This window comes from Patella vulgata, chromosome 3 (assembly GCF_932274485.2).
Source record: "Patella vulgata chromosome 3, xgPatVulg1.2, whole genome shotgun sequence".
Taxonomy (NCBI): domain Eukaryota; kingdom Metazoa; phylum Mollusca; class Gastropoda; family Patellidae; genus Patella; species Patella vulgata.
Window position 1 is genome coordinate 281,456 of NC_065881.2, and position 19,363 is coordinate 300,818.

Genomic DNA, 19,363 nt, shown 5'->3' on the forward strand with positions numbered 1-19,363 from the left:
GGCAGGGTTTCGAATCGCCGGTTGCACGTGACAATGAGTAGGGTCGTGGGTTTTCTCTTGGTCCTCAGGTTTCCTCCCACTGCTAACGATCCCTACGCGCAAGCGAATTATTGAAATAAAATTAAAAACCATATGTTAGTCCCGAAATGACCTAGTCTGTGTCGAGTGGACGTTAAACCCCATTTGTCTCTCTCTTTCTGTCATTGTGTCAAGTAAGACAAGTTGTATGATCTTGATTCCCTGCTTGTACGTGACAAGGAGTAGGGTCTCGTGTCCAATCTGTGTGTTCTTTCTGGGTATTCTGGTTTTCCTCCCACGCCTAAAAACCCCTCGATGCAAATTTTTTAAAATAAAATTGATCCATGTTAGTCCCGAAATAACTTAGTTTGTTTAAAAGCGATCTACATAAACTATTTTCCAACAGATCTACATCCGTGTCACCTGAACAATTGATTGTAAATTATAATACTGTCATTACATCTGCCCTCAATAAACATGCACCAGAGAAAACATCTACTTTGGTTATCAAAGATGGTTGCCCATGGTTCAGCTGGGAGATTCGAAAAGCCAGAAAAAAGCGTAGAAAAGCAGAGCATACATGGTTGTCTTCAGGACTGCAAGTTCATAAAGAGTCTTTTAACTTTGAAATAAACAATGTGAAGAAGTTAGTGGCAGACGCAAAAGTGAATTATTTCAATAATAAGATCAACGAATGTAAATCTGTATTCAACTGCTAACGATCTTCTGAACACTGCAAAGTCAAAAAACATCCTACCTGAGCATGACTTACCAGCGGCCCTTGCCGAGACCTTTGTACAATATTTCCACGACAAAATGTCGAAAATCCGATTAGATATAATAACAACTCAGACAGCATGTACGGCACCATCCTCGCCTTACAAAGATGTTTCTTCTGCCACTTTCTGCACTTTCACCAACTATTCAGAACCTGAACTCCGTAACATCATCAAGAAAACAAAAACCAAATCTTGTAACTTAGATCCATTGCCTATATGGTTACTAAAGAACCATATCGATGTGTTTATTCAACCTCTGCTAGCCATCATTAACTCTTCCCTTCAAACTGGTATATTCCCAGACAAACTTAAACATGCTATAATAACACCACTAATCAAAAATGCCACACTGGATCGTAACTGTCTCAAAAACTACAGGCCTGTCAGCAACTTAAGCTATGTGTCAAAACTCTTGGAAAAATGTGTGCTTCTCCAGTTGAATGATTACATCTTCGTTAACCGACTAGACAACGCTTACCAAAGCGCTTACAAGCCACAGCACAGCACCGAAACAGCAATCATCAAAATTGTCAATGATGTTTATGTTGAGATTGACAAACAGAAAGCCGTTGTTCTGGTACTCTTAGACCTGTCGGCAGCGTTCGATACCTCGGACACAGCTGACCTCCTCAATACACTTTGTAGCGAAATAGGTTTAAGAGGAACAGTATTTAATTGGTTTAAATCATACTTAACCAACCGAAAGCAGAAAGTGCTCATCAATGGTAGTTACTCAACAGACAGGACCCTGCTTTGTGGAGTACCACAAGGTTCAGTATTAGGCCCTGTACTGTTTATTATATTCACCAAACCTCTGAGCAAGAAAGCACTCAAGTATGGATTATCATCTTCATTTTATAAAATACACCAACTGAGTAAAATCAAACAATATCTCTCTTTGGATAACCTCAAACTTCTTGTCCAGTCTCTTGTAATATCTAAACTTGACTATCATAATGCAGTATTATACGGAATTCCTGACCATCAAATCCAAAGGCTCCAACATGTTCAAAACGCTGCCGCAAGGCTCATCACTGGCACCAAGAAGCCAGACCACATCACTCCCGTTTTGCGTGAACTCAACTGGCTGCCAATCAGAGCCCGAATTGAATACAAAATTCTCCTGTTGACTTACAAAGCATTACACGGTTTAGCCCCAGATTACATAAGAGAATTAATATCAAAGCCACATTATTGTCGGTCTCTCCGTTCAGAAGATAAAGACCTTCTTGTCATCCCAAAATCAAACCTTCAAATGAGTAGACGATCCTTCCAATTCTCTTCACCCGAAGAACTCTGAATCAATTGACATATTCAAACAAAGACTCAAAACTTATTTGTTCCAATTACACTTTAAATAATTGGTGGATCTCTTAATCAAACATTCGCCTTTGGAACCATTCATTTGGTGTTTAGACGCTATATAAATACTTTAATGTTTAATGTTTAAGAGGACTTGAAACCCCATCAACTGTCTCTTCTTGTCTCTTGTCTTCCGATGGACAGTCAGTTTATGACCTGCCGAATCCGACACTTGACGAAGCTCGCTGTAAACCACATGGGGGTAGATGTAGTCTAAGTGATCAAGGAAGGACCATAACTCTGTCTTCATTTTATATTATACAGTATATTATGTTTCATTATAAACACTATTGGTTACAGGAGGTACGTTGCTATGTTGTGAATCGTGTCCAGCAGCCTACCATCCAGATTGTTTAAAGATGACGTTTCCCGACAGGAGTTGGTATTGTTCAGATTGTTCCAGTGGTAAAAAACCCTTATATGGAGATTTAATCTGGATTAAAATCGGCAGTTACAGGTAATTATGGATTATGACGTTTTACATAGATACAGGCATTATTTACGTATATTACATCCAGCATTAACTTTGCTGTCTTACAATCTGTTACCATGGTGAGCTTACAGGTCTCTATAAACCTGCCCAAACAATCTTGTACCATGGTGAGATCAGAGGTCTCTAAACCTGACCAGACAATCTGTTACCATGGTGAGATCCGAGGTCTCTAAACCTGACAAGAAAAGCAGAACATAAAGCCCCATTTCGTTTCTATATATTTATGTGTTTTAGATGGTGACCAGAAGGGGTTTATCATCTTGGATGTAATAATTGATATATATATATATATTTATGTGTTTTAGATGGTGACCAGAAGGGGTTTATCATCTTGGATGTAATAATTGATATATTATGTATATTTATGTGTTTTAGATGGTGACCAGGAGGGGTTTATCATCTTGGATGTAATAATTGATATATTATGTATATTTATGTGTTTTAGATGGTGACCAGAAGGGGTTTATCATCTTGGATGTAATGATTGATATATTATGTATATTTATGTGTTTTAGATGGTGACCAGAAGGGGTTTATCATCTTGGATGTAATGATTGATATATTATGTATATTTATGTGTTTTAGATGGTGACCAGAAGGGGTTTATCATCTTGGATGTAATGATTGATATATTATGTATATTTATGTGTTTTAGATGGTGACCAGGAGAGGTTTGTCATCTTGGATGTAATGATTGATATATTATGTATATTTATGTGTTTTAGATGGTGACCAGAAGGGGTTTATCATCTTGGATGTAATGATTGATATATTATGTATATTTATGTGTTTTAGATGGTGACCAGGAGAGGTTTGTCATCTTGGATGTAATGATTGATATATTATGTATATTTATGTGTTTTAGATGGTGACCAGAAGGGGTTTATCATCTTGGATGTAATAATTGATATATTATGTATATTTATGTGTTTTAGATGGTGACCAGAAGGGGTTTATCATCTTGGATGTAATAATTGATATATTATGTATATTTATGTGTTTTAGATGGTGACCAGGAGGGCTTTGTCATCTTGGATGTAATAATTGATATATATATATATATATTTATGTGTTTTAGATGGTGACCAGAAGGGGTTTATCATCTTGGATGTAATGATTGATATATTATGTATATTTATGTGTTTTAGATGGTGACCAGAAGGGGTTTATCATCTTGGATGTAATAATTGATATATTATGTATATTTATGTGTTTTAGATGGTGACCAGGAGGGCTTTGTCATCTTGGATGTAATAATTGATATATATATATATATATTTATGTGTTTTAGATGGTGACCAGAAGGGGTTTATCATCTTGGATGTAATGATTGATATATTATGTATATTTATGTGTTTTAGATGGTGACCAGGAGGGGTTTGTCATCTTGGATGTAATAATTGATATATATATATATTTATGTGTGTTTTAGATGGTGGCCAGGAGAGGTTTGTCATCCCCGTAATGTTCCCTTAAATATACAGGTAAAAGCACATCAAGTAGGGGAATTCCCTGTTAGATTCTTTGGATCGCATGACTTTTATTGGACACATCAAGGGAGGTAAGAGAACATGGATTCTATCAGTTTATGTCAAGAATAATAATCAAGGATTCTATCGGTTTATGCAAAGAATTATTTGAGAAATACGTGATTTAAATTCCAGTTGGAAAAACAATGGTTTGGTGAAGTGGAATTAAAATTATATTGTCTCTAGTGACACAAATGTTTTATATTTTTCAATTTTTAGAGTTTTTCTGTTTCAAGAAGGTGACAAGGGAAGTCATGATGGGGGAGCTGCTAAAGGTCTCACTAAAATATTTCAACGAGGTATGCAATATTTTTTGTTTTCTGTTTGTGAAAAGGAGCCACAGTGGCTTGGATGTTGGCTTGGTAACCTGGAGTTTCCATGTTTGATCCCTGTCTTGCCCGAGAAAGTTCATCAGGGTTTTCCGGCATGGTTCCCTTTGGTGCAGGACAGCGGGCCTGGCAAGGGAAAACATATAGTCATTTGGATGGGTCGAAAACCTATGGTGCCATAAAAGATCCCCCTGGCGAAATTTCCCTCATAGTAGGACGTTAAACGCTGTTTTATTTCATTTGTGTTATATAGATTTATTGAATATAGTATGGCCTAATTATGATATTAATTAATAATTTGTATGTGTATATTTTGCTGATTGTGATATAAATTTGTTAATTATGATATTAATTTGTATTATAATTTAGGTGTTGTGGAAGCAACAGAAGCGTTTAAAATCTGGCAGGCGGCGAAAGAAAACAAAGAACAGTTAGAGAAGGAAAATAACGCCAAGAAACCTGCACCATATAAATTTGTCATGGTAACAGTTATACAATTATTTAAAATTAATTAATCTCAATTTTAATCCATGGTTATATTATTTGTTTCTCAAATTAAAAACCGCTGGAAACTTCTACTCCTTGGACTGTTTCTCAAACTGCTGAGTCGTGAAATAGTTCACAGGTATTCAGGTGATACACAGGTATATACAAGACAAAGTCAGTTTGTGGAACTAAACTGAGTAATAACGTTTCAGGTGATGGAGGGATTCTGTATTTTTCTCCCAGTGTTAAAAACCCTGTGCACCATTTGGTTATTTTCATGTTAGTCTCAGAATGTCTGAATTTCTGTTAAGTTGCTTCTAAAAAACTTATCCCTCATTCTATATATTTTTATTGATTTTCAGACCAACATTCCTATTGGAAATGTTCAGATCAATAAAGCTGATTTATCGGAGATACCGAGATGTGAATGTCGATCGGATCAGGAGAATCCGTGCAGTTCCGACTCGGATTGTTTAAACCGGATGTTGATGTACGAATGTCATCCCCTTGCCTGCCCTGCAGCTGAGAAATGTCAGAATCAGAAATTCCAGAAGAGAGACTATCCTGTTTCCGAACGTAGAGGTTGGGGGTTATATACTAAAGTTGATGTTAAAAAGGTAAGGGCGGTGCTCTTTAAATTTTTAGTGCCAATTTTTAAATAAGTATGTGGGTGATTTATTTTTTTTAGGGCAAGTTTGTAAATGAATGTATGGGTGATTTATATTTTTAGGGTGAAGTTTGTAAATGAGTATGTGGGTGATTTATATTTTTAGGGTCTGTTTGTAAATGAATGTATGGGTGATTTATATTTTTAGGGTCAGTTTGTAAATGAATATGTGGGCGATTTAGTTGATGAAGATGAATGTAGAAGAAGAATAAAACAAGCCCATGAAGATAACATCACAAACTTTTATATGTTAACACTTGATAAAAACAGGTATTAATAACTTTTATATGGGAGCAGGACAATTACCATCAAGATCAACTTCTTGCAAGGATGGGTCCGTCGAATGGTTTAACGCGCGTGCACGTTTGTTCATAATAGTCGAGTGACGTGGTATGTATGTGGCAAGGAGTAAGGTCGTCTGTCCAACCTCGTGCAGTTTCTCTGGGTCCTCCGGTTTTTCTCCCACTGCTAGAGACCCCTACGCGCAAGCAAATTATTGAATCAAAACTAAACCATGTTAGTCCTGAAATGACCTAATTTGTGTCAAAAGGTTGTTAAAGGTCACCAGAAAAGCTTCATAAATTTTTCAAATAATAAGTAATTATTCAAGTAATTTAAGCCCCATTTCTCTCCTGCAAGGAAATAAATGTTATGCTGTTTGTGACAATAACAGTATGCTACACAGTCAGTTGTCACTAATTTCATGTTTTTGTTTAAATGTTTTGATGAACTGTGTATAATGAATATGTCATGTATTTTTATAGAGTTATAGATGCTGGTCCCAAGGGTAATTTATCAAGGTTTATGAACCACTGTTGTCAACCTAACTGTGAAACACAGAAATGGATGGTAAATGGCGATGTACGAGTTGGACTGTTTGCACTGAATGACATTCCATCAGGTATGATGACCTGAACCTCTTCATGGCACCCAATATTCCAGAATCCCTCACCTATTGTAGTAATACTGGATACGAGAAGAGGGACGGCAACACTCCCTTCCTTAACAGGGTAACTAATGCTGGACAGGCTGATACATTTGTGTGAATACTGGATCAAGAAAGAGATACCAGTGGGGCGAAGGTGTAAATACAATAAATTAAAGAATCCCCGCTCAACATATTTGCTAAAGTGTATCTCAACCCGAAACGTTATATTATCTTGACATCTACCAAGTGTGTTGTGCTACTGTTGAGTGGGGATTCTTTAATTTATTGTAGTAATAAATTGATCTCTTTATGGCACCCAATATTCCAGAAACCCTCACCTAGAAATAAATGAATCACTTCCTTGAACCCATATGAATATAAGATAATCAGTTTGAGTGAATTTTGACGTTAATTAAGTTGTAGAAAATTTGATACTTGTTGAAAAATGTAAATGATGAGACTTGAATTAGAAATGAGCCTATATTAATAATTGTATTGTATTTTTTTCCCCAGGATCAGAATTAACGTTTAACTATAATTTAGAATGTCTGGGTAATGAGAAGACAATCTGTGCGTGTGGATCCGATAATTGTAGCGGTTTCCTAGGTGTCAGACCAAAGGTAAGACTTTTATTTCGAAGCATTGGATTATGAGGGATTTTTTTTTTATCTCCACCTTTGTTTCCACAACTTGTTGTCAGGGAAACTTGTGTGTAATTTGATTAGTAGATGTAAACACAATCACCCAATCAAACATCTTGCTCATGGCACTGGTTCACTTAATGGACTGAGAAAGATCTTCGGGGTTTCCTAGCCTGGTTTCTTCTTGTTCTGCAGATCAGGATGAAGGGCCTGGATGGGAGGACCTGGAAACGAAAAACTGACATCCACCAGTATAATTAGTGTGCACGTTAAAGATTACCTTGACAGAAGGAATTTCTTGTAGAGTAGGTAGAAACAATTTCATATTCTATCTTGTAGTCGGCAGCAGCCATGACCAACGCCAAGAAACTAAACGATAAAGATAATAGCAAGAAGAAGAAGGAAGAGCACAATGATGATTGTTTTGGATGTCATAAAGATGGTGACAAGAAGAAGAGGGAAGAGCACAATGATGATTGTTTTGGATGTGATGAAGATGGTGACAAGAAGAAGAGGGAAGAGCACAATGATGATTGTTTTGGATGTGATGAAGATGATGGCAAGAAGAAGTGGGAAGAGCACAATGATGATTGTTTTGGATGTGATGAAGATGATGGCAAGAAGAAGAGGGAAGAGCACAATGATGATTGTTTTGGATGTGATGAAGATGGAGATTTGATGATGTGTGATCATTCTAGTTATCCAATAACAACTATATATGGAATTACAATTACTTTGTGATCATTTTAGTTGTCTTAAGGTTAATTCCTCGGACAGATGTAAAATATTAGAAATTAGAAAATATTCTCCATTGTTTTATAAATAAACGACCATTATAAACAATGAGACCTTAAGATAAGTTTCAGTGTAAAAACAAGTGTTTTATTGAAAAATTTTGATAAGTTTTTTTTTCAAATGTTGTATAATGTTAATATTTTAGTAAAATACCTATTATTTGTAAATGAGTTAAAAATAAAATTTTTATGGCATATTTTAAACATGAATGTCGTCATGGTAACATCAAATATTAATTTGTAGTATTTAGTACAGTGTGTTGTATTTTCTGCTAAATAAACAATATTTAAAGTTTTACCGAGTTACTCCTCCTGATGTCGGCTGAGAAAGTACCTCATGATTTTACGACTTGGTTTCCCTTGATCAGTGGTGGAGGACAGAGTGATGTCCCCTGATCAGTGGTGGAAGACAGAGTGATGTCCCCTGATCAGTGGTGCTTGACAGAGTGATGTCCCCTGATCAGTGGTGGAAGACAGAGTGATATCCCCTGGTCAGTGGTGCTTAGCAAGGAGAGTATCTATAGTCGTTCAGATGGGGGTGGGGGGTACAGTTGAATACACTGGGTCTAGGCCAATCAATATTTATTCAATATTTTTTATTGTATTAAAGTATACCCAGGTGTTTACTCAGGTGTTGCAGAGAAACAACCCCAACTGAGGAGTAACTGATAAACTGTTTGTCCTTATCACTATAGTCAAGCTGTAACTGGAAGTTGCAGAAAAACGTTGTCTCAAGGAATCATGGGATGCTTCTGTGTCAAAAGACCGGACTAATCGGATGCAGACCACATATTCTTGGAAGCCAGTCAACAAATGTTACAATTAGGTCACCACAGATAAAACCCAAGTTTATATTATAATAAATAATAAATTTATATACACAATAAACCATCACGATGGCCAGACACGCTTTTTAACAATGTATAACACAGTCGCAAAGAAAAAAACTAACGCTAAAAATATCAACAATTTGTCTGTCAAGTCTCTACGACCATATTTGGTAAGAAGCCGATGTGAAGTTTGAATATGGCCGCCCATTCCTTGAAATTCATCATGGGTGTCTGAAACTGTTTTAGACGAAGAAACTGAAATATAAAAGAAAGATACAAAGCTAATTAACCTTGAATTGACCCAACTTTTACAATGCACTGAGAGAGAGAGAAATGGGGTTTAACGTCCACTCGACACAAACTTGGTCATTTTGGGACTAACATATGGTTTTATTTCAATAATTTGCTTGCAAATAGGGGTCTTTAGCAGTGGGAGGAAACCGGAGGACCAGAGAAAACCCACGAGGTTGGACAGGCGACCCTACTCCTTGTCACGTACAACCGGGGATTTGAAACCACACCAGCTGACTCAATGACAGGCCTTATGCTAACCATCTGGCCATCCAACCCCCACAATGCACTGAATAAAATCGTGAACTCTGGATTTAATTATGTATTTTTTGTACCTAAAAAGTTGCACTGAAAGTAGAAAGAGAGAGAGAGAAAAATGGGGATTAATGTCCAATCAACACAAACAAGGTGATTTCAGGACTAACACATGGTTCACTTTTATTTCAATAATGCCTTTGTTTGTAGGGTTTTTAGCTGTGGGAGGAATCTGAGGAATCCAAGGAAACTCTACAAGGATGCCACACCTTGATATGTACTTTCTTAACCATGTCTGATCTTTACAATGCTAAAGATATACTCAAATTGAGAAATAGGGTTTAACCTCCACTCGACATAAACTATGTCTCTTCAGGACTAACATAGCAGTGGGAGGAATCCCGAGTATTCAGAGAAAACCCACGAGGTTGGACAAGCGACCCTGCTACTTGTCAAGTACAAGGTGGAAATGTAATGAAATGAAATGGGGTTTAACGTCCTACTGTTCTGCTCCTATACTGGGCTAATGAAGACGAGTATACGCCATACAGTGTGCTATGAGGGAAAATTTGCCCGGGCAGCGGCACTTACTCTTATATCGAATTCCAACTGCCAAGGGATCTTTTATGTGCACGCCAATATGTACACGGGACCTCAGTTTTTCGTCCCATCCGAACGACTAGACAGCTGTCCTTGTCAGGCCCTCCGTCCTGCATCACTGACAAGGGGACACCATGCCAGAAAATATTGATGAACTTTCTCGCCCAATGCAGGGATCGAACATCCGACCTCCAGGCTAGTACAAGCTGGGAATCGACACAAAGCCAGTTGACTCAATAACAGACCTTATGTTCTAAAGTGCATGCATTAAACCATTTGGCCACCAGATTGCTGCTATCTATATAGATTGTGTTGTCCTAGGGAGGGGATAAACTCCTTTACGAAACTGATTGACTTACATAGAGTTGTATTTGTTAATTGACTTTGATTGACTTGACTTGCCATCATCCGGTTTAAGTTCATCAGAGATTCGGTTATATTCCCAGCTTTAGCTGCTAAAGTTTCCTTATTACCTTTAGACCTAAAACAGAACATTATATATATGTAGGTATATTACAACATACCTTTGGATGTATAACAGAACAGAGGATTAATTCACTGATTACAAATACATGTAGATATATAACATACATAGCACGTATATATCCAGATGATGACATAAGACAAAAAATGTTGACTGAAATTTTATTAACTCTTTAGCACTTAAACCATTTGAACTAGTGCTTCTTAGACTGTCCCAAACCCTAGACCACCCTAACTATTGCTTCTTAGACTGTCCCAAACCCTAGACCACCCTAACTATTGCTCCCTAGACTGTTAAAACCCTAGACCACCCTAACTATCACTCCTTAGACTGACCAAAACCCTAGACCACCCTAACTATTGCTCCTTAGACTGTCCCAAACCCTAGACCACCCTAACTATCGCTCCTTAGACTGTCCAAACCTCCATGTCACATGCACAGCTGTCAAGCTCTCATGAAATAGTAAAAGGTTGGATAATGCGGAAAGCTTTTTGACATGACGCACAATTCTAAGATGATTGCGATGATGTGATACCCAGGTTCAGAGTACGTAAGTATGTTTGTAGTTGTTTAAAATAAAAGGGGTTCATACAGCCCCTTTTTAACCAACAATGTTACATTTTGAGAGTCCGAATGAACAATGTTTTACCTTTTCCTTACATCTGATTCACATGTGAGTAATTCTTGACGTTGGTTTTTATCAATCTCTAATTGGGTCATTATATTCGACTGACGTAAACTTGTTATGGTACTGAAACATTTCAATAAAAGTTTATTAAAAATAGGGTTGCCAGGCAACAAAATATACCCCACGCAGCTATAAGTTGTCCAAGCAATTGACAAGGGCTGTAACATATTTATTCTTTTGTACATAATGGGTGCATTTACAAGACACTGATATCAATTTGATATCAGATGATAACTTTTGTTGTTAGAGAGTTCATAAGGTTCTACAAAGTGAAACAAGGGCCATAACTCTAAAAGCAATAAACAGAAAATTTTGAAATAAATAGGCTACTTTGTCTCACTACTCTCACTAACATAAACAACATATTTTTATATAAATTTAAAATGATCAGATAATAAATGTAGTCTGTAGAGTTACCATGACAGTTGAAATTACTGTTACCTTGACAACTTCTGTTTGTGTGTTTCAACATTTTTCAATATGGCTTCCCTGTCTGAGTCTTTATCCTGTTCACGTCCCAGTTGATCCAATTCCTGATAAAAAAAAATCATTTGTACAACTTCAACAGGTTATAAATAAAAACCGTAGTTTTAAAATTAGTAACCTAAAAATCATTTGTACAACTTCAACAGGCTATAATTAAAAACCGTAGTTTTAAAGTTTGTAACCTAACAATTAAATGTTTTCAAACTTACCAGTACACAATCTGAATTACAAATCATTTCGACTTTAATTACAACGTGAGCTAGGAGCATTTTGTCTGGACAGCAGCATTACCCCCTACTCGCCCCAGATTTCCATCTGTCACTGGGTCTTTTACATGTGCACCAATATGTAAACCTATGGAGTTAGTGGTATAGAATGGAACAACACCACTGGGATAGAGAGGATGACTTCCCGGATGTTACTTATAGAATGGAACAACAAACCTATGAAAGGGAGGATCCATTCCTGGATGTTACTTATAGAATGGAACAACAAACCTATGATAGGGAGGATCCATTCCTAGATGTTACTTATAGAATGGAACAACAAACCTATGATAGGGAGGATCCATTCCTGGATGTTACTTATAGAATGGAACAACACCACTAGGATAGAGAGGATGACTTCCCGGATGTTACTTATAGAATGGACAGAGGATGACTTCCCGGATAAATCCAGTATGTTAACTTACATTAATTTTATTTCGTAGTTTATCTATCTTTTCTCTGGCTTCGTGATTTAAATCTTCTAAAACTTCGGTTGTTTTAGCAACATCTCTGATATCCTAGTCAAATTAAAATAATTCTAATCAAATATATAGTATTGAACTAGTAAATATAAATACAGGTTCAGTTGATTAACTTGAGCAACAAGTCAAATCTAGTTTGAAGGAAAAGATTTTGAAATTCATCTTTTTCTTTCATATTTTGTTTTCTGGTGATCACATGTGTTAGTCCTGAAATCCATGACCTATTTATATTATTACAGCATATTTATAGTGCGCCCTTTTATATAACATGTTCAGGGGCACTTTACAAAGTGACAATGTAATCATAAATAAACAACAAGATTATGGACATGTTAACGATTGTATACAGAGTCAGTTACATGTATTTCTGCCTGGTCTGACTGATCTAACAACACAGATGTCACAGAGGAAAATCAGACTTAGCATCAAATGTTGTCAACCACTTGGAGTACCCAAGCCATGTTCAATGAACATCCGATACATGTATATTTTTAGAATAGATAACTCTGGTAAAACAAAAGTAGAACTGAAATTCTCATACATGTGTATGAAGTCAATGAAATGACTTCTCAAACCTGGTTTTCTTTAACAAACTCAATCCAATACTCATATTATCATATCATATTATAAACAATTTACATTTAAAACAATTTTACATCGTATAAACAATTTACATTAAAAACAATTTTGAATTTGATAACAACCATCTTCGCTCTACTCACGCAATGCCTGTCACCATTGAAGATACGAGGTCTTATTCCAGACAAAAACCTAAAGAGTTGTCTCCCTTACATGCAGAAAATGTCAACACAGCAATTCAATACGTCGTTCATTACATAATGAGCCATCTTTCAATTTTCTTTTTACCTATATTGTAAGAATTATTAACAAAGATCCAGAATTATCATATACCTGAATCAAGGCTTTCCCCTCGAGGTCTAATTTTACTATTTCTTGAAGGCAAAGCCTGACGTGGATATCTTCAGCAGCCATAATGGAAATTTGCTCAAAACAGTTGTTGTAAATATATTATATTTTGGATAAATAACAATTCATAGATGTACAAACATACCCCTATATCCCACAAAACAATTATTATCATGAATACAGTGTATTTCTATTGCACATAATTGCAACAACAGGTTGATTTTGGCTTTTTTACTTAATGTCGTAATCAAAGACTGGTTTACGGCGTGGAGGTTCCTTATTTCCGGTATTTTCCCAATCCACGTCGCCGAATTGTCAAACTTGGAGTTTATATCTAATTCCACCAAAATTATGTATGAAGGAGGAATATCCGATGGTTATTGAAAAGGCAGACTGTTTTAAACGATTTACTTTGATTTTGAAACCATTAACCGTCTTTATGGCTAGGTAATTATGATTTGCTTATTTGACATTTTTAGTCCGACTACACATCGTCATAGGTCTACAGAACCCTGAAGGAAAAAGGATTACCGGTTACCGACAACATTTAAATAAAACTTTCAGAAACGGTAGATTTATATGATTTGAACACATTTACTTACACACAAGGGGTAGGCCTACCAGTTAACTCGTCCACAAGCAAAGTCATTCGCATACCATACACTTAAAGTCTTCTTAGTAAGTCATCCACAACTGTTGGTTAAGTCGTCCACAACTGTTGGTTAAGTCGTCCACAAGGCATTGGTTTTGTCGTATATAACTAATGAATTAAATTGTGTACGAGTTAAGTACAATTCTTTTTGGACGACTGAACCATTAGTTGTGTAGGCCTACGAGTCAAGTATTAGTTGTGGACGACATACCCAATGCCTTGTACATTGTAGACGATTTAACCAACAGTTAAAACTAAATCAAATTAGAGACTGAACACCATTTTCCATGTTCTTCTAATGCAAATATACACATAACTGACGAAAGAGTGTGCGAAAACATGTACATGGAAAGCAGGCTTTATGCTTGTTTTTTAGTTTATTTTGTTGTCAGAGATTTGATAGAGAACAGCAAATTAACTAATCTGTTATGAGCCAACTTCTGAAAGTTGATTGCAGTATGCGAAAAGGCTCCATCAGAGTAAACCTATCAGGTGTCATAGATTGATCACCTGCCATATTAATCATCAAATCGAACTCAGGCTGGAAAACATTGATTCCATGAAATAACGTATGTGCTTACCTTCTGTAGAGTTTAGTAAAGCTATTTTATCAGTATTTACAATGATAATTTAGTAAAGCCATTTTATCGTTGGTTTCAATGATGTTTTAGTAAAGCTATTTTATCGGTATTTACAATGATAATTTCACAGAAATGTGTTTTTGTGTTCTAGCAATGAAGGATGCATTTCACAATGAGTAGTCATAGGTAGATATTTATTATTATTATTTTTGATCTGGTAAAGGTAGTAACACTTGTATCACACAGTAACTGTTAATCACATTCATGCATGGCTGTCTTGTGGGCATCAATGTTATAGTGCAGTATTAATTTGCATGGGATTTTAAACATGGGGAGCTTCATTGTCAAATATACTTGCCTAGATTTAACGATTTGTGATTGTTCATGCTTCATCTTCCTCCATTTAATGCTTGATCCACATAACAACATTTATTGGTTAGTGTAAAACAATTTACATCTGACAGATTTTATAGAGCAGTAATAACCATAAGTGTTGGCCTCCTGATAATTAAATATGCATCATATTAGGATCTATCCATATCTAAGTGAGGGGGTCACGGTGGCTAAGTGGGTAAGACTGCTAGTCTGGAGGTCGAGTGTTTAATCCCTGCATTGGCCGAGAAAGTTCATCCAGATTTTCTGGCATGGTTCCCCCTTGTCAGTGATGCAGGAATGAGGGCCTGACAAGGACTTCTGTCTAGTAATTCGGATAGGACGAAAAACCGAGGTCTCGTGTACACATTGATCTGCACGTAAAAGATCCCTTGACATTTGGAATTTGATATAAGAGTAGACGGTAGTGTCGCTGTCCGGGCAAAATTTCCCACATAGCGCTATGCCTGTCTTCATTAGCCCTGTTCGGAGCAGAACAGCAGGACATTATAAGAATCCCAAGGGGTTATTCCACTTCTGTTTGTGGAAGCAGACAATAAACCACATTGAGTGGATATTCATATATAAGATAAAGGGGAGGGAGGCGTGAAGGAACTGTAATGTAAGGGGAGCGAGGCGGAGAGGAACTATATAACAATCTGAAAGATTAGACAGAAAACAACCCATTATCTTTATCATGATTGAGACAATAGTTGGTGGGTGAAACCTGTCGGGGTTGTATCGCTACATCTGGCATGTAGGCGAAAAATAAAACTAAAAACATTTATAATCAACCGCATTTTTATTAATCTTTTTATACAAAATTTGATTGGATAACTTGCCCAATTACTAATAGTAAAAGAATCAGATCAGATCAACCCAGTCATTTGGCCTACTTTTACATGTATTATAGTTTGAACTTTAATCAAAGAGGTTTAAATTCTTTAAATATTGGTTCTTGGCGTTAATTGTTTTGCTATTCAAGTAATAATCTCCTCGTCAACTTATTGAAACTATCTAAGTGGAGAATTTTATAATCTTGATGAATGAAATAAAGACATGGATCAGATTTAATTCATTCCTAATATCCTAGATTCTCATCCTAGTTTTTAATTAAATTTATCCCTAACGATTTAACTCTTGACTTGACTAGTGGTGGAGGACGGATGGCCAGGCAAGGACAATGTCTAGTCGTTCGGATGGAACAAAATATGTACACAGGACCTCAGTTTTTCTTCCTACATGTGCCCACATGTGATGTTAAAGTCATGAAATAATCATGTGGTACGGTATTTTCTTCCTACATGTGTCTACATGTGATGTTAAAGTCATGAAATAATCATGTGGTTAAAGAATGGTACACTATTTTATTCCTACATGTGCCCACATGTGATGTTAAAGTTATAATTGTCTGGTTAAAGAATGCTACGGTATTTTATTTTGGGAATACTAGAAGTGATAAAATTAAAGGTTTACATTTGAAGAGTCCAGGGGAAGAACGATCTAAGTCACGTTTTTGTCTTTTCGCCTAAAAGGCAAAACAGACTTTTGGACGAGAATGCTTGACGCGAACAGAACAATGAGTGGGTTTAATTACAACTTCAAAATGATGTTTAATACGAATCATAATTACCAGTACAACAACTGACTTCCACTTTTAATCTAAATTAAGGTCAAATAAAGGGTACGATGGACGTATTTGTCCGGGAGGCCATTTTAGAAGGGCCTTGGTTCGATGTGACTCCGATCGTTTTTACCTGAAATTGATTGTTCCACAGAAAGCTTATACAATTTGCTACCAGATGGCGTCATTAACTGGGGTTCTTTAAAAAGGTGACTTAGATTGTTCTTCCCCGGGGATCTTCATTTGTAAAAGATTATTTTACGTTTTTATTTGCTAGAAAGGTAGATGTGTATGGAGGCTGAAAATGTCCATTTATTTTTTTGCGAAGAGGTGACAGTGGGGTTACATAGAGGATATTTGTCGTTTTAGAGTGAATAACATATTTTATTTCATCGAGAAGCAAGAAAACTTATATTTTCACGAATGCGTAGCATGAGTGAAAATATAAACGTTTTCTTGCTTAGAGATGAAATAAAATATATTATTCACGACAAAACGACAAATGTTCTATTTATTTTATGATTTTACAATTATTTTAGGTAAAACGCAGTATTCCACTACTGATCATAAAATAAATAGAGGATATTTATCGTTTTAGAGTGAATAACATATTTTATTTCATCGAGAAGCAAGAAAACTTATACTTTCACGAATGCGTAGCATGAGTGAAAATATAAACGTTTTCTTGCTTAGAGATGAAATAAAATATGTTATTCACGACAAAACGACAAATGTTCTATTTATTTTATGATTTTACAATCATTTTAGGTAAAAACAACTAGCCAGTGGAATAACACTTTTATTTCACTGATAAAACGCAGTATTCCACTACTGATCATAAAATAAATTTTGGTATCTTCACCAGTTTTAGACTAAAAAGACAAAATGGCTGATTTCAGCCAGCATAATTCCACCTCCATCATCAGTTTTATAAAAAAACATCCTATTTGATTTTTTTTTATATATTTTTATAATGATATTATTTGAATATGATAAGTCATGGCTCGGTGATTATATATAGATTATTTGATATATTACTGAACCATTGAATGTAACAGATGTTTAGTTATTATAGAGTAGGGTTGATATTTATAGTATTATAAATCATCTTTCCTTAATACAGTCACTGTATTAGATACTGGAACTCAGCATGTATTATAAATCACCTTAATACAGTCACTGTATCAAATACTGGAACTCTAGCATGTATTGGTTATTTAATATCACAATGATTGTATGATATTTCATTAATTCAAAGTATAGCTAATCACATTTCCTCCGTTAACTATATTGAATAGTCAGGCATGATTTGTGATACTGACACCTGTTGTATTGCTATTCACATTTCCTCCATGTTGAGGAATCACATTTCGTCAGTTCACTATATTGATTAGTCAGGCATGTTTAATGATTCTTGACACCTCTGTTGTTGATGTGATATATTCCTATTCACATTTCCTCTCCATGTATATTGAATAGTCAGATATGAATTGTCATATTTGACACTGATGTGATATTTTATTATGATATTTTCTAGTAATTTGACAAATATTTGATTAAAAACACACCTCACATTATTTATTGCACTGAAAAACTCTCTGTTAAGTTTCACAAAACAGAATATTCAAGTTCTGTTTACATTGATATACAAACATTAAAGATGCATTATGTAACAACTAAAATTTGCTTATTGCAGATACTTTTTTTGGGGGGGGGGGGCTTTAAATGTTATATCGACTGACCGTCTCACTGAAACAGGTGATTGGTGGGGGGGGGGGAGGGGTTCCATCTAGTAGACTGACTGTCTCACTGAAACAGGTGATTGATGGGGGGGGGAGGGGTTCCCTCTAGTAGACTGACTGTCTCACTGAAACAGGTGATTGAGGGGGGGGGAGGGGTCCTCCTCTAGTAGACTGACTGAGATTCTATATAGAGACTTTATTGTAGTCATCTACGATCTTGTTGAATCTTACGCAAACCGCTACATTTCTAAAATACAGAATTATTAAATTAATTGTAACGAAAATAATTTTTCTTTTCACTAAATGATATTACAAATACTGAACGTTTAACGTTTTGAATATATCTAAATTACGGTATTATTTGTTCAATAATTAGTATGATAAAAATCTGATTTATTAATGACAACAAACTTAGACTCTGTGTTACTTAAAGTTACAATTTCATATTTTCTAAGAAAGTCAAAACATAATTATTTCTGTCTTTTGCTCAATAGGTTGTCAACTCACTATTATACGATCATAGGTGTCATTCTCACACTTAAAACTCATTTACACCGGAAATGATAACACAATTACCTCCCAATTACCTCCCTTGTTTCTTTTCTTCACCATGGAGTAGCTATCTTCAAACGTTTGAATTTGAAGAGGAAAAGGATATTTGTGCCAATTTCTCAACTGGCAATAGTGAATTATATGATTAATAGGATTATTCTTTAACAAGGTAGGACTGTTTATAGATACCATCTATTTTAAGGCCTTATTTTAATAAATTTTAAAAATATAACGTAAAAATATGAAATTGCAACTTTAAAGACAATTGGATTTCTGGTCATTATGTCATTTTCTCTGGTACAATGTTTGTTTTTAATGGCAGTATTTTTAATAATTATTTCAAAACCTTCCAGATTTCAGATACTAGTTCTTTACGGTCAGGTTACAAGTAAAGTTATTATACTTACGACTGTCCCCTGTATTCACATGTATACCAATAGTTTGTAAATTAGGGGTCAATATATAAGTACATGTACTGTATGAGGTTATTATCTAAAACAGGTGA

The 19,363-nt window shown here is 35.6% G+C and overlaps 3 protein-coding genes across 5 annotated transcripts in view; 2 read left to right on the forward strand and 1 right to left on the reverse strand.

Annotated features, from left to right (window-relative positions):
* Positions 1-8,198, forward strand: part of LOC126816835 (histone-lysine N-methyltransferase NSD2) — a 38,303-nt gene extending 30,105 nt beyond the window's left edge. Inside the window, exons 11-19 of one of the 2 annotated variants that reach the window (XM_056100029.1) lie at positions 2,460-2,616; positions 4,085-4,213; positions 4,401-4,480; positions 4,880-4,992; positions 5,359-5,613; positions 5,812-5,933; positions 6,428-6,564; positions 7,105-7,211; positions 7,572-8,198. In XM_056100029.1, the coding sequence (XP_055956004.1) occupies positions 2,460-2,616; positions 4,085-4,213; positions 4,401-4,480; positions 4,880-4,992; positions 5,359-5,613; positions 5,812-5,933; positions 6,428-6,564; positions 7,105-7,211; positions 7,572-7,973 (1,502 nt within the window). In that variant the 3' untranslated portion in view covers positions 7,974-8,198. The remainder of the gene's footprint in view (positions 1-2,459; positions 2,617-4,084; positions 4,214-4,400; positions 4,481-4,879; positions 4,993-5,358; positions 5,614-5,811; positions 5,934-6,427; positions 6,565-7,104; positions 7,212-7,571) is intronic. The other variant, XM_056100028.1, reaches the window with a different exon arrangement.
* Positions 8,199-8,863: 665 nt separating this feature from the next.
* LOC126816838 (vesicle transport protein SEC20) lies at positions 8,864-13,456 on the reverse strand. The gene is made up of 6 exons (XM_050543598.2): positions 13,321-13,456; positions 12,352-12,444; positions 11,616-11,707; positions 11,136-11,237; positions 10,362-10,483; positions 8,864-9,111 (listed from the first exon to the last, which is right to left on the reverse strand). Exons 1-6 carry the CDS (start codon positions 13,399-13,401, stop codon positions 8,918-8,920), a joined length of 684 nt encoding a protein of 227 aa, XP_050399555.1. The 5' UTR covers positions 13,402-13,456; the 3' UTR covers positions 8,864-8,917.
* A 150-nt stretch (positions 13,457-13,606) lies between these two features.
* LOC126816836 (ectonucleoside triphosphate diphosphohydrolase 4) overlaps positions 13,607-19,363 on the forward strand; it is a 33,907-nt gene continuing 28,150 nt past the window's right edge. Inside the window, exons 1-2 of one of the 2 annotated variants that reach the window (XM_050543596.2) lie at positions 13,607-13,782; positions 14,720-14,754. In XM_050543596.2, the coding sequence (XP_050399553.1) occupies positions 14,729-14,754 (26 nt within the window). In that variant the 5' untranslated portion in view covers positions 13,607-13,782; positions 14,720-14,728. The remainder of the gene's footprint in view (positions 13,783-14,719; positions 14,755-19,363) is intronic. The other variant, XM_050543595.2, reaches the window with a different exon arrangement.

Bases quoted from the DNA above. Each gene is read 5' to 3' on its own strand.
- LOC126816838 (XM_050543598.2), bottom strand. From the start codon at position 13,401: ATGGCTGCTGAAGATATCCACGTCAGGCTTTGCCTTCAAGAAATAGTA. The intron at 12,445-13,320 runs GTATATGATAAT...TAATTTGACTAG, and splicing joins AGGGGAAAGCCTTGATTCAG to GATATCAGAGATGTTGCTAA. The intron at 11,708-12,351 runs GTAAGTTAACAT...TTTTTTTATCAG, and splicing joins AACTACGAAATAAAATTAAT to GAATTGGATCAACTGGGACG.